This window comes from Protopterus annectens, chromosome 12.part0, assembly GCF_019279795.1.
Source record: "Protopterus annectens isolate FY-2018-M chromosome 12.part0, PAN1.0, whole genome shotgun sequence".
Lineage (NCBI taxonomy): Eukaryota > Metazoa > Chordata > Ceratodontiformes > Protopteridae > Protopterus > Protopterus annectens.
The window spans coordinates 167774407-167790355 of record NC_056746.1 but is presented as its reverse complement, the minus strand read 5'-3'; the positions used below and the strand labels follow the sequence as shown (position 1 = coordinate 167790355).

General features: G+C 40.0%; 1 protein-coding gene across 5 annotated transcripts in view; it reads right to left on the bottom strand.

The window, feature by feature from the left end:
• TSC2 (TSC complex subunit 2) overlaps positions 1-15949 on the bottom strand; it is a 3048576-nt gene that overhangs the window by 536771 nt on the left and 2495856 nt on the right. For all 5 annotated transcript variants that reach the window (XM_044089186.1, XM_044089187.1, XM_044089190.1 and 2 more), the window contains 3 exons: positions 14337-14833; positions 6903-6981; positions 6704-6790 (listed from right to left, as the gene is read on the bottom strand). In XM_044089186.1, the coding sequence (XP_043945121.1) occupies positions 6704-6790; positions 6903-6981; positions 14337-14833 (663 nt within the window). The remainder of the gene's footprint in view (positions 1-6703; positions 6791-6902; positions 6982-14336; positions 14834-15949) is intronic.

Below are 15949 nucleotides of genomic sequence, written 5' to 3'. Positions count from 1 at the left end.
AACATGGTCAGACAAATTCTGATCCCTCAGCCAGGCGTGCCTGCGAAGAACTGACCCAGTGGCAGCCACCCTAGACGAGGCCTGTACAGCATCAAAACCACATTGCAAAGAATGCTTACCCACCTGTTCAGAAACATGTACTAAATCTTGCAACTCTTTACAATCAATACCTTCTGCCAGAGCATCAACCTTAGACTTCAATTGTGAAAGGAGATAGTTTTGGTATTTCAACATGTGAAACTGGCAATTCAAAGCCCTCATAGCAAGAGTGGAAGAAGTATAAACTTTCTTTCCCCATCTATCCAAGGCCCTGGCCTCTTTGTCTGCAGGAACCGGATTCTTTACAACAGAAGCCTTAACACCTTTAGGCCCCTGGCTAACAGTTTCTGGGTCTGCCCTAGGACTCTTAAGAAACTTATGAGCTTCAGGCACCCTGTAATACCTATCCGGTTTAACAGGAGCAGGAGGCAAAGAATCAGGATTAAGAGAAGCCTCTGCAAAGACATCTTCCACTACATCCAAAACAGGAGGTATAGCCAAAGGCCTATGCTGGGGTAAAAACAAAAATTCCCTAAGCCTTTTCCTGGAATCAGAGAAGTCCTGACCTTCCCACTTAAAATGCTCCCTCATGGAGTGAAGAGTTTCTGAAAAGAAAAATCCTCAGGAGGAGAAGCAGAAGGAGTAGAATCATCCACATCAGAATCAGAATAAGGAGAGTACTCCTGCAAGTCTTCAGCCAAAGACTCTGAAACATCTGAAGCCTGCTCAAAACTCCCTAACTCAGGCTCCACCCTAGGTCTCTTATCAGGAGGGGGCATAGAACCCCTAATCAAAGTAATCAAATCTTCTGCCATTTTAAGCATATGCTTCTTGGGCACAGTTCCTGAAGAGCTAGGGGTAACACCAACTGAAGCTAAACCTGGCCTGCCCCTGGGAGAAGCCTTTGAAACAGAAGGAGAGGGCCTAGCCACCCTAGGAAGGGAGGGGAGTAAAGTAACCTGAGAAGCCCCCTCAGCCTGACCTGCCTCCTGAGAGGCCACATCTTGCAATAATAAGGTCTCACCCTGGGAACACAAAGAAACCTCCGGTGGAGCCACCGGCTCCACCGACACCTCTAAAGAACCGGCGTCCGGTACAGACGGTTCTTCTAGCCTAGGTTTAACTGCCTTGTCCTTGCGCTTCTTCGAAGAAGCGGGCGTCGGAGCATCCGACGGCATGTTATAATTGCACCGCTTCCCAAAGACTAACCTGGCACAATCCAACCTTCTCTTTATAGTGCGTTTATTGAATCTAGCACAAGAGCGACAGCCAACAACGTTGTGCTCAGGCCCTAAGCAAGGAATACACAAAGTATGATAATCTCTATGCGGTATCTGTTTCCCACAAGAAATGCAATTATTGACTTTTTCTGACATCCGTAAATCACTGAGGCAAGAAAAACTAAAATATTCCCCAACGGGGTACTTAGCCAACTTTGAACTCGGTCTGAAACTTCGAAATCGAAAAATCTCAGAACGCCAACCGGCACTTGCAATGCTGCTTCTGCATCGGACCATGCGGCAAAAAAGACTGAGGATATGACGTCGGTCATGCGCATTTGTACCCTGACGTCCTGATGTCAGTCAAATGCGCCTTGACCGACGTCAGCCTTATACTTTGATATTCGGGCCGACCGAGGACAGCGGACTACCCAAGTGTAAGGACTGCAGCAATGTGAGATGAAGAACATCCACATTGCAAAGTATGTTTTCCCACTTGTTCAGCTGCATGCAATAAATCCTGCATTTCCTTATAGTTAGGAAGATCTCAATTTGGAAGCATTTTTTTGTTTCAACTGAGACATCAAATATTGCTGATATTTAAGCATGTGAAACTGGCAATTTAGTGCCCTCATTGCTAAAGTTGCAGATGTGTATACTTTCTTTCCCCATCTGTCTAATGCCCTGGAATCTCTGTCAGAGGGGACTGGATTCTTTTGCTATAGAGGCCTTTACCCCTTTGGGACCCTGAGAAATAGTTTCAGGGTCAGCAGCAGGGCTTTTATAAAGGAATTTATGAGAGTCAGGGACTCTGTAATATCTGTCTGGCTTAACTGGAGCTGGAGGTAAAGAATCAGGATGTAAGCTGGATTCAGCATACACATCATCCACAATATCTAACACTGGCGGAATAGCAAGGGGTCTGTGTTGAGGTAATAAAAGGAAATCTCTGAGCCTTTCTTGGATTCTGAGTAATCCCGGCCCTCCCAATGGAAATGCTCCCACATGGTATGTAAGGTTTCCCCAAAGGAGTAGTCTTCTGGTGGGGAGGCTGAAGGAATGGATTCCTCAGCATCAGAATCCTCATAAGGGGGTAAAAAGTATCCTTGGTCTGAGGATGAATCTGAGGAGATGAACACCTGGTCGGATGAGTCATAGTCTGCATCCTGTCTAGACCTTTTATCAGGAGGAGGGTGGGACCCCCTGATCAGAGTAATTAGGTCTTCGGCCATTTTGAGCATCTGTTTCTTAGGCATGGAGGCCTGTGCTGGTGAATGCTGAAGTTGGTTCTTTGTTTTAGATTTAGCAGAAGATTTAATGGTTAACTGAGTAGGCCTGAAAACACCCTCTGAAGCTGCGGGTTGTTCAGCTACTCCGGAGCCCTCTGAAGGGTTAGTCTGGGTAGGTCTTAAGTCTGGTGTATCCGAAGGCCCAGCCATCTCCACGTGGGAGTCAGAGGCGGCCTGTGGTTCTAAAGAAGTGGTCGTCAGGGGCTGCGAAGGTGCCTCACTGAAAACCGGAGAACCGGCGACTGGCCTAGAAGAGGCTTCGTCGTCCGTTTTGGGCCTCGGATGCCTGTCCTTGTCTTTGCGCTTTTTTGTGTATTCTGGTCATCGGTAGCTCCGACGGCATGGTGTAATTGAATTTTCTGCCAAAATAATGTCGGGCAAAATCAAACCGATGTTTAATAATGCGCTTGTTAAACCTAGCACAAAACCGACAACAAGTGACGTCGTGGTCTGGGCCTAGGCATGGGATACAATAGGAATGGAAATCCTTATGAGGTATTTGCTTCCCACAAGAAATACAATTATTAACTTTTACTGACATCGGTCTGAGGCAAGAAAAAGTTTCCCCAACGGGGTACTTAGCTTTGTAAAAGACTTCGGTTCTGGATTCGGAATGAAAATCTCAGGAGTCGGCCGACCTGCACTTGCGAACTGCTTTTGCATCGGGCACTGCGCGACAAGAAAGACTGAAGAAAATGGAGTCAGCAGCATCTTATATACCCCGGCGTACTGACGTCAGGGAAGAAGCGACAGCAACCAACGCCGGACCAAGACTTTGGAACTCGGGCCGACTGCGGGACTGCCTGATGGCAGGATAACCCAAGTGTGATGACTGCAGCAGTGTAACACGATGAACATCGAGATTTTCCTAATGGTCAAACCTCAAACTCCAAAGAAGGCAAGTAAAGTAGGCATTGGGAAAAAAAAATCACATTGCTTAATTTCATTACACATATCTTAAAAATCCAGTAACCATGAAGTTCATATCAAGTAGAGGGGAGTGCATTCTTCAAACTTGGACAGAAATGCAGAGCCCTCTTATAAGAGCTATTTGACCAAAAACACATGGCAACAAAACTCAACTGGGCAGAAATAGCTAACAAAGGCTTCTCACATAAGGAAATAACCGATGCTTAAAATGCAGGTGACTGAAACACAGAATAACTGCATACACACTAATCAAATGACACAGCATACAAGTCCACTTCATCTAATTACATACCTTACATTTGCTTGAAAGAAAAAAAAAAAAAAACAATCACAGCTAGACTATCTTTTAAAGTGTATTCACCATTCTACCTATTTTCTCACTTGTCCCATACCATTGTGAATGCCTCCATGGATTCATTCTCCACCATCAGTTCTGGTGCTCCACTGCCAGGACTATACAACTCTCTTAGTGAAGTATTTTCAAAGATGCACAAAGTAGTTGGACCCTATAATCTGATACCTGTACCCCTCCCCCTTTGTCCTTCCTGCTCAGAAAAATCTCTTTACATCTTATTACCATACTGTTATGCATCCAAATCGTATCCTTACATTATGGGATCTTTAGCTCCGATAGTCAGTGGTCATATCACTTCCCCATCATCTCATGTACCCCTCTTAGAACTTTGCTCTGGACTCTATCCATCAGCCTGATAATCTTTCTGCTCACATGGCCTCCACAGCTGCATACTCCACTCAAAGTCTGCCCTGACCAAGGACAGGTCTCTCATGAGGTTAGATCCCTGTAGTCTGCTGCTTGCTATCAGTGCCCTCTCATTTTGCTTCTGCTGACCTAAGTCCAGATGTGAACAAGACTCCCAGGTCCTTTCCCTGCTTTGAAGTTGTCAGTTCCATTGCCATATTTGATATTTCACACCAGACTTGCTGTATGACCAGATGCAATACTTGCATTTGTCTGAAATGAACCTCAACTGCGTCCTCCTCGTCTTTCCAATCCATTCTCTACTGCTGCCTCTAACTTTGTGCTTTTCGTGAACAGGGTTATCCTGTTCAGTTTTTTCTCACATATGTCTATAATTAAGACATTTTGAACATTGAACCAAGGACCAACCCCTGCAGTATTTCACTAGCTGTTTTCCCATATTCTTGACATTGTCTTTCTCATAACAAGCTTCTTTATCTTTTTAACCATGTAGCATTTATTCCTTTGCCTTCATACTGCTCCTCCAAACAACTCCAGTTTTTCTAGCAGCTTCCTGTAAGGGACTACCTCCATTTGGCTTTGATGAATCCTATCTATACCAGTTGTACTGTACTTCCCTGCCAAACCTTATCATGGCCCAGTCATAAAATTAGATCAGGCATGTCTACTTAAAATATTTTCTCATTAAGAACCTATGTTGGTTGCTATACTGAAGGCTGCTATCCCATAGATTGTTGTTCTTTAGGAAAGCAAAGAGCCTTTCCATAATTAGGCTAACACATATGTAGTGGACAGAATTTTGTTCCACTCTCTTCCTTCTGCAAGTGTACTAATATTGCACTCTTCTGGTCCCCAGGTGCTTTCACAGACCCTGCTGACATGCTCAGTTGAAAACCTCATTTAGGGAATCTGTTGCCATTCTGGGAAGTTCTTGAGAGGTCAGGGAGGCACCCCATGTGGCCTCTGTTACTTATCTTCTCTAGGGGAAGGCAGATTTCTTTCAGGCTCCTTCCTCTTTATCATGGTGCCTGTCCACTTTTTTCCTCACTCTGCCCTAACTCTCTCCCAGAGTTGCACCTTCCCCTGACTTTTCATTGTAAAGAATGGAAAGAATCTCTTCCGTATGAAAAAAGTAGTGTCTCTGCATGACGGAACACCTCTGATAGCTTCAATCGCCTCTGAAACTCCAGCCAGGATATCTGGTGGGCTCAAAAGATCAACAGTAACAAGATTTTCAGGTGGAAATATCCCTCCAAAAATGAGGGACTTGATTAGCTAGCATTAAAAGGTTTTCCCATACTGCAAATAAGCTGAAAGCCTGAACTGATATCCTTCCAAGACAGAAATGTAGAAAAAAGGATAAATGGTCTCTCTCCCTCTCTCTCAAATTTTCTAGTGGGGCAAGGAACCAAAGGGAATTTCTACAAACATTTCATCCTTACAGGCTGGATACTGTCCCCAATGCAAACTCCTTTTTGTCCTGCTGTACTAAGCTAAAGAGGATGGGAGCCATATTCTGTGTAGAAAAAAAAAGCTGATTTCATGATCTTCAAAGTGCCACATTCTGAAGGACACAAACCAGACACATCTTAAAAATCCACAGCTCCAGGAGGGAATTAAAGAAGTGGCAGAGAGATGTCCAGCACATCATCCAGGATGTGAAATTCTGAGTGTGTTGTGTGCGTTTGTACATAACATGCTATCACACAAAATGCCTTCTTGCATGGGAGGAGACAGTTTTCAAATTACCCTCGTTTTGCAGAATGTCTCTGAATTTGCTTTATATTTTTACTCTGGTCTTCATAAAATTTCTGATTTTCTGGTAAATCACTGAAGATTAAAGTTAGTAAATAACTCATGAGATAAGAGTTTCAAAATTCTTATTCTTATATGTATTTTAATGCAAAACCTGTTGTTCTACTAACTAAATGAATTGTTTAATATTAAAAAAAAAAAAAAAAAAAAACTGTTTCTGATTTTAGATCCCGTCCCCGATTCTTGAGCTAAGAACTTAAGAGCTATGTGGGGTATTGTCTGCGTTACCTTATAAGAAATCCTTACTCACGCCCTTCCTGCACTAGCTTTCTGGGAAGTTACCTCATGTCTACACTGTTTTGGTTCATATTTGTCTGCAAAACACTGTGACTTCTTTTCACTATAAAAATAAAGGGAAAAAAACACATTGCATTACTTTTGTGAAACTTATAACTTTTTAAACAGAAACCATTGAACTTGTTGGGTCAAGCATTATCAAAATCAACATATTTGTGAAATTAAGAAGGAACATGAGAGAAAGCAAATATATTGCCAGACTGATTGTGACTGCCTGGACTGCAGCTGCTATCCCTTCTTTTAGCATTCAATAACAATGTAAAAATACATACATTTAAGCATGAAATAAAATGAACTGTTAGCATTTTTTTCTGCTATGGATGTGAAACTCTTGAATTCAAAACAAACAATGAAAATTAAAAATGCATATTAAGTGAAATTTAAGTTCTTACCTGCCCTTCACCAACATAAACAACCCCTATCTTGTGGGTGTCATATGGAGGCATCTGGTCTAGAACCTTCACAGCTCTGTCGATCAACTACAACATAGCACATTGTAAATATGATATACTGTTAACAGTAATTAACAATGCTTCAATTTAAAAAAGCTTTACTGAACTATACCACCATACACCATAATGTTAGCTGTACCTGTGACTTGGGTAACAACACTGGCTTATTGGTTTCATTTCCAAAGAAAGGTGAGTGGTACAGCTGTAAAAACACAAAGCTGAAACACAAGAGGAGAAACAGTTTCCACTTAATAAAGGCATCAACAAGAACAAAATCCCCTGGAGAAAAAGAATGCATCAAGTAGAAGTTAAGGCAACTACATTCCCCCTTCACAAGTTTCTTCCCCAAAACCTCAAAAATGGAAATGTGGATAAAATCATGCAATACTGATGGAATAAAGTTGTACTCCTTATAAACCATTGAAAATAGGTACTCCCTTGACAAAAAACCTACGTCAAAACCAATGACCACCACCAGTCTTTTCTGCTTCACTCAGCTAAGATGGTTCATCTGCAGAGCACAAGAAAAATGACCCTACCCTCTAGCAGCAAAAAATAACTAAACATGACACTCATTATATTTTTATTTGCAGCCAGATTCCAGTTGATCTCTTAGGAAGGGTGCTAACCAGGTGAAATAGCATGGGGTATCAGTATTGCTTAGGAATTCTGGCAAGAATAAGTGTTTACCTATGGTCAAATTCCCACATTATGGAATAAGATTGCAGCAGTGATACCCACATTAAAAAAAAAGATTCACTATGAGTTCTCTAAGGAGTGATCACCATATAAAAGCACCCAGTGAGTAAAATACACAAAATCCTACTTGTTGAACTTACCAGCAAAACCACAAAAGCACATTTTGGAGGGGAGAAAGCCTCCTGCACTTCCCATTTAGGGGACATCATTCACCCTACTTAAAATATGTCAACTACAGGGTCAAACATCATCAGAGAATGTACAGTTGTGTAAGCTGAATTTACTGTAAGATTAGATGTTTGAATGATCACTGCTGCAGTAGCCTTAGCTATATGGGTTACAACCAGCCAGATATAAGAGCCGTTCAGCTTCCAAAGCATCAGGGCACATTCCCTGTGCCCAAACTCTCAGTGCTAACTAAGACCAGTTTGGGCACAAAGCTCTTAAGAGCTTTCCTGCCAGCAGAGGGAGGGAGGGTGGCTGAGCCCTGAAAGGACAATGCTCAGAACAACGAAAAATAGATGTCCACACCTTGGCAGGAAAAAAAATTATATACACATAAACACTAAGGGAGCAGCTACTGCAGAAGGTATCATTTGAACATCTAATGTTATGCAAAAAAAACACCAACACAGAGATATATCTGCAAAGAAACAACAAGCCAAAAAATGTGCAGAATGGAAACAGAGATTGTGACTTCAACAACGGCTTGTTGTTACTGTGCCACAGCAATAAAGGCTTAAAAATCCATCAAACAAAATTGGAAAAAAAGTAAAAAAATAATGTATTAATGTAGACCACACAAAAGTTAAGCACTTCTGTCTGTACGCAGTATACACAGACTTTATCAGAAATACACAAAATTTAAATACATCATATCAAAGTGTAAGGAGCCTGACTTAAAGAGGAATCCACCAATAAATTAGAGAGTAAACAGCATATAATGAAAAAGAAAAAAATACAACTTAAAAATATGAATAATAATAAATATAAATAAGAATAATAGTGAAGTTTAAAAACTTAAATTTGAAAATGTTTAAAAATTCACCTCAAAAGGAATTCGTTAATACTACTCCAATTTCGTCCTACATACACAATTGTGAAATTATATATATTTAAAGCATACAACTATTTTAAACAGGTAAGGATTTTCAAGTTTAGCATTTCATAATTTTAAAACTGTCTGTATTGAAATATTTTCATCAACACCAGGAAAGTGAGTGGCATATAATTTCACCTGTTAATAAAGTTCTCTGTACTGAAGGTGGGTCTCCCATGCACAGCCCCTCTGGCTCAATTCTTTGTCTAAATTACTAAATAAAAATCTCCTGAATTTTACACATCCCAAAGAATGCTTATACAGAGCATTTTTAGTATTCTACATCCTGATATCATACAGGAGCTCGTATAGTCTTTTTTAAGAGCACGTTTGGTTTTGCCCACATAGAAAGCAAGGCATGATTCACACTTAGCTAAACAAACTACTCTGCTTGAGTCGCAGCTACCTTTTAAAAAAAAAAAAAAAAAAAAACTTTGCCCATGATTGTGTTATTTAAAGATAAACTACAGCCTAAAAATAAGTAATACAAGAAGGGGAGACCTGGACTCAAGGATATCTGATATCTCTACCAAAAGATCTATTTTCTGACAAACCCCAGCATTGGAATATGAAAAGATAAAGGGTGTTGATGCTGGAATTAAAGAGATTTCAAATACCATTGTATCTTTCTCATGTGCAGTCTTGACAAAGGTATCATGAGACCCAAAATCCGGAGATATTCCAAAGCAGTGACCAAACACTGAGTGGAAAACCTTACAAAGAGATCTAAATAAAAATCAAAATTTTCCAGTGGAAGAAAAGCCCTATGACTGGGAGGTGCCTAGATGACATCCCGGGAATACAATCCTGTACGAGAGAGTCAAGAAACACTTTTGAATGTTCTCTTAGAATCCAAGCTTATGTAAGAGCTCTCTCACGCAAGAGAGACATTCCTAACACTTTGAAAAAGACTCTGCAATGATAGGCAAGTCATCTAAATATGGAAAATGTGAATACCCTGTAGTCTGCAAGGAGCTATAACCTAGGAGGAAGGAACTGATTCTATCACTCCTTGGGACAGCATGTGATGAAGAACAGGTGGAAAAAAAAAGCCTGATATGGGGGATGAGGAATGCCCTCCCACCCACCCTTGGAAAGGAGGAATTTCCTCCCACTGCCATCTGTAACCTTGATGAATGATCTTAGAGTCCACTCGCCATACTTATCAATAATTTTTCTATCCTTATCAGAAAGAGTAGGATTGGAATTGGTCTTTAGCAGCAGTGGGAATGACTAAAGCTACAGATACTGGGTTAGGTTTGGGAGTAGTGCATAATAAAAGGCGAAGTAACTTTATACATCCTATCTGCCTTTTTAGGGAAAGCTGGCTAACTAGCAAGAAAACTGCAGACTGTAGCACACATCCTCTAAAGCAGACAGAACAGGAGGAATGGGTGTAGGTTCTGGAAACTCCTTCTGTAACAACTCATAGCATTTTTTGAGGGACTGAGAAACCTCAGTGTTCTCCCACCGAAAATAATGCCACATCCTAGCAACTGTCTGACAGAAAGAGAAACAGAAACCAAGCTCTCCTCTGAATAAGAATCAGAAATCTGAGGGGATATATATCCAACCCTGCATTTTCCTGTTCATATTCAGAAACTTGAATCCCTTCAGAAAATCAGGAATCTCTCTTTCTTTTACCAAAAGCTACTTTACAAGAAGATCAATAGCCTGAATTAAACCTTGAACCAGACCCAGTAAACTACTCCTGCCTAAGGAAATTTGAGTAGTAGAAGACACATGCTTAGTTTTCTGTTTCTTTTTGACAAGAAAAATGGGGCCAGTTGTGTTACTAATGGCAGCAGCAGCTTCCCCAGGGGTGGATGCATCATTTAGACACGACAGGGAAGCCTTTACTGTTCCCTCTCCCAGGACCAACAAGATTGGCTCTCCCTTGCCCACTAAAAAGTCCCCAACATCTGCAGAGAACATTGCTAACCTCTGGTCCATAGTGGTTCTAGGTGCTAAAGTAGAAGGATCCAAGGTAAAAAATGAGTGGTCTGAGGTAAGTCAAATGGCCAAAGCAAAGTCACCCACCTGTACCTCAGGCAAACTGCTAGTCTGAGGGGTGGCAAAGGCTGTTTGATCAACTTTTTTCTTTTGTCTCTAGAAGAATGACCATGGGGGACTGGTAGTCTGTTCCATGGTAAAGCCGAGAATGGTGCCTCTTTCCCAGGGAAGAGAAGTAGCAAATACTGGTAAAACTACCAGTTTACAAAACGTACTTTTTGACAGAAATAACTTAGTAAAAAATACTTTAGAACACTATGCCAGACCTACAAAGAAAAAATAAACAATTTCTCCAGACTATTATTTTTTCAGTTAATTTACACTACTTTTAAACCTGACAGAAAAAAAATGAGCGCTCCATTTAAAAGTATGTTACAGTCTCAAGACAGTCCTTTAAAACACAACATTCCTAGCTTTAAAATAATTTTCCTGAAGAGGAAGTTAATAAAATATCAATAAAAGCATGAAAAATTGAAGTTTTTTTTTCCACAAAGAGAACTTAACTGCAAAAGAAAGCACAAGCTGACCACTGATCATCAAAGCCTCAGAGCTTACCCCTCGGCACCAGTAAAGCTCTAAAGGTTTTTACCCCCAAACTCGTCTTTTAGTCACCTCAGCTCAATCTACTTAACAGTCTGGGTGCATGGAAGATTCCCTGAAGCTTTGGATGCTTGCCAGCTGTTATATCCTTGGCAGAATATAACTGATAAACAGCTAAGGCTACTGCAGTAGTATTCAATATGATGACACAGCAGAGATCATCCACGTAAGTAAAAACACAGTTGCAGACACCACAATCTTCACAAATGCAGAAACCTTCCTGGTGGCTGAACTTCAAAAAAGTTTGCTTAGGACAGTATTCCATCAATCACATTTCTATATAAAACATCTAAAAAATGGATAATTTTATGTACTCCTGGGAGGCAAGAAAATGCTTCACTTGAAACCGTGCTCCTCCGGTTAACAAAGCTAAATAAAAATAATAAATAAATACAGCAGCCTGGACACCTGCTTCTTACTTTGGCCAGCTATTGTAGAAGTCTCATGAAGAAGAAACACAAATGAAGCTGCAAAGGACAGTAAGCATGACTAATGCACAATTTTGATACTCTGTGCAAGAATAAGAGGAAGAAGCTGGTCACCAGATTGTCTACATTAGTTTTGTAACAATGAAATGTTAGATATGTAGGTTTCTATTCATATACAGTATGCAGATACTGATGATATTACAAAACTGCAAGTTATATGTTCCCTGCCCTCAACTACACTATGATTCAGATTTGGTCACAATGCACACAAAGTGAGTGTTAAACATACAAGAAAAGGCTAATTCACTGCAACACAGGAAGAAGTTCAGCATCAACTGAAATATAACCACTTTATCTGTCAATTTCTACATTACGAATCTCTCAAAATTTACTTATTTTACTTGATAACAAAGGCAAGAAGTCTAATCTAAAAGGATCTTTTCAACCATGATCCAGGCAAGAGGTTTATCTATAGAAAATAAAAATAAAATGCAACAAGGTGTGTCAACAGAAGTACACAACAGAGGTGAATTAGATGATACACACTAACTTACTATAAAACATATTATGGTTGATTTCCATACTCTTCCAACACTACACAAAGGAGGAACATAAACAATGTTTAGAACAGGGAGTGGCAGGCTTCCAGATTGGGAATGTGCAGGTGTCAGCGAAGTAAACACCCTAACCATTATACCAACTATAAGGAAACAGTGAAATGCTTTATTCAGCTTCATGTACAGAAAGTTTCAAACCAGCGGCCCTAGAACAAAGAAATCTATTTTATCACATGCAAATGTTGAGCAGATGTGGGGAGAACCAAGAAATCTGTTTTACTACATGCAAATGTTGAGCAGATGTGGGGAGAAGCATCTGTCAGCTAAGAAATAAACAGAAACAATGGGTCAATGAAGTAGGGGAACAAACATGCCAGGGAAAGACATGAATCCAGTTGCTGCAGTTATGAAAGAAAGATCACAGAAGTGAGATATGAGAGTAGAAGAGGCCCATTTTTAGTGTGACAAGGTGGTTAGGTGTACCAGCCTTTAAATGCGATGAGATGTTTAGGTATACCAGCTTTTAGATGACATGTTAACCATTTTTTAGATGAGAAGTTAAACTGAAGTCCCATCTGCCTGAGTTGGTAGTTCAGGTAGATGCAAATATCTCATGACACTTATCGGAAAGGGCAAAGGAAATTCCCAAGTACCTTCACATCTAGTCAGTATGAATATAACCTTGGGTCTTCCCTAAAGACAGGCCATTGTCCTAGTGGTACTAATCCGGTTAAAGTGCAAACAAAAAATACATCATATGGTGATGGTAAAAAGAAGTTATGTACTCACCATAATGTTCCATCTATGTTGTCCATTTTCATTCTTCCTCAAGATGTGGGTTCGGACCCAATCCTCGATCTGACTCGGCTGCTTTTTACAGCTCATGGCTACTGCAAACTCTCGAGTTCCTCCATTACCTATAATGCTGTAGTCCCCACTCCACACCTCAGATTTTGTTTGCTGCTTTTTACTGTTAAATAATGTAAGTAGTAATGATTATATGAGAAACCACTAAATGAACTTGGGTTCCTCCAGTATCCTCTCACTCTTCCAGAAGTCATAAACAAGGGGGATGGAGGAAGGGGAGTTGAGGAAGAATGAAAATGGACAACACAGATGGAACATTATGGCGAGAACATAACAGTGACTGAAAAAGCTATAGGGAGAAGTTCCTTCACAACCAATTTATTTTTCCCCGTCTATTAAAGCCCTTGGATTTAAAAGATTTACAAATCTCACATCGCGGGCATTGGATAAAGGGATCTTGTTCCCACACTCCTTACACTTTTTGAAACCTGAAGGTTTTCCAGCCATTACAGAGGTAAACAGCAAAGAACAATGATGCAAACAAACAATTACCGAAACAGTAGAAAAACACAGTTGGGGGGAAAATAATACCAACAATGGTACTAAAATATATGCAGAAAAAACACAGAGGAATAAGGGAGGATAGCTTATAACCAGCACAAAATATAAAATAGAAATACAGTATGAAAGGGATGAAGGCATAAAGCCAAAAATTTTTATAACTCACTAAGTGCTCGAAAGCTGACAGCGACCACGTCTCTAAGCGAAGACGACAAACAAGATCTGAGGTATGCTGGCGGACCTACAGCATTACAGGTAAGGGAGGAGCTTGAGAGTTTGCAGTAGCCATGAGCTGTAAAAAGTGGACAAGTTGTATCAGATCCAAACCAACGTGTTGAGGAATGAATGAAAATTGAGATCATGAGATCAGATCTTAGCAGGTGGCACTACTGTACATGTCAGTTTATTGGTACTGAGGAAAAGATGAAGGCAACTTATGGGAAGCTGTATTCCTGATGTGAAATCTATATTCCTATTACTAGGCATGCTTCTCTCTGGAAAAAATTGTCTAGGTATCTTCTGACATGCTTTACGATGCTTGATTATTTTACTATAAACAGAGCAGAGTCTGCTTTTGCTCCAGATATTTGCAATTTTATTTACTGCTTCAATCATCACAGATGACAGAAAGAAACTTGCCAGTTAAGACCTGATGATCATGATAATAAACAAATACTGAAAAAGCATTTACAAAAAGGGTAATGAAGAGCAGAAATAAAAAAGAAAGTGCTCATGGTTTAAACCATGACTTAACTAAATGTAAATTACATTTTGTACAAAAAGGAGGATACTTTTGAAAAAGAACTTACCCGGGGCTTACTCCAGACAGCTTCTCTTGATTAGAGGCTCCTAGTCTGTTGCTAAATGTGTCACTTTCTGCTTTCTTTCCTCTTCGTGATGGTGCAGACACTGAGATAGTGTGCCCCCGTGGTCGATGCCCAGAGGGTGACTGAGGAACGTGTGCATGTGATGGGCATTCTAATCTATTTCCGCTAACCCCTTCTGTCTTTGCAGCAGACCCATTTGTCAAGCCCTCAACTTCCTTATTTCCAGCCTCCACTTTTAGCTTTTCTTCAGCAGCAGGCCTCCCAATAATATTTTTTCCATTTTCTTCTTTCATAGCTTCTCGCACTACCTGGAATTCTGGTAAACAGTGCGACTTGTCTTGAGTTGGAACAGGTTGAAAAGACAAATCCTCTGTAATGTCTTCAGAGGCTGGAAAAATTGTATTCTCAACAGAAATACTTACACTGTCCAAGTCTTCAGACTGGGTAGTATTGTCTTCTTGGCTTGATACTGAAGATGACTTTAAAAAAAAAAAAAAAAAAAACAAAGAATTTAAATAAATTAAGGTATTCAAATCCAAACAAGGCATAAAGCTTTTAGATCCTACATGAACCAGTGACTGCTTCATCACAGTCTAAAAAGTATACAAAAACACCTCGTCTAAGAGCACTTTACCGTCAGCCTTGATGAGATTAGTTTGTTCGGTCTCTGATACATTTTGAATAATTTCTTTCCCATTACCTTAAATTCCTGTCTTAGCAGGAAAAGTGCCAGTGTCTCATTTATAAACAGCAATACAAACAACTGTCAGCCAGAAATAAGTCTGAAGTCTCAAATAGCCAAGTTAGAGCACTTAATTCATGTAACATCTGCATTCAGATTTAAAACACAAGTCTAGTACTAAGAAAATAAGATATATTCTTAAGGAGTATCAATTGCTTTAAAAAGGACTACCCAGCAGACCAACCAGAATTATCCTCTCTACCAGCTAACTCTTTTGAGTTTGTTTTCTTGCAAGCTCCCACATTCATCAAATGTCAATAGTGATTATGCCACCTACTCTCTGAAGCTGCCCCGGTGCGATCACTGAGCAAACTATTTTTAAACCAAGAAATAACAAAGGTTTGATCCCATACACTACCAACAAGTTAACACAAGTATAAACATGTTCAGTTTACAAAGAATTCCAACAGACAGCGTGAAGGGATTAACCCAGCACAGTAGGATTAGATTCACAGATATTCCAAGGCCACTGAGTCTCACACTGGTCAATCCTGGAGTAAATTTGTGGATACCCATCCAGTCATCTAGTTTGTGTTTAACCCATTAACACTTATGTGGTGTGGAATGGTACACCTCTAGAAGCCTACACACATTTTGCATTCCAGAGCATATTCTGAAAAATAAACTGAAAAAGTAGAAGACAAATAAACGTAAATATTTCATGAACAATAAAAGCTATTAAAACTACAAATAGCAATGTCATCAGAAAGAGGCATTCTTTACAGTAATAATGGTCAGTGCATTTGTAGCCTTTTCCTTAAATGCTGTAATATATTATACAGCATGCAAACTCTAAATTATATTTTTCTAAACTTTCACAAATTTTCATATGTTTACAACTGTACAACCTAGA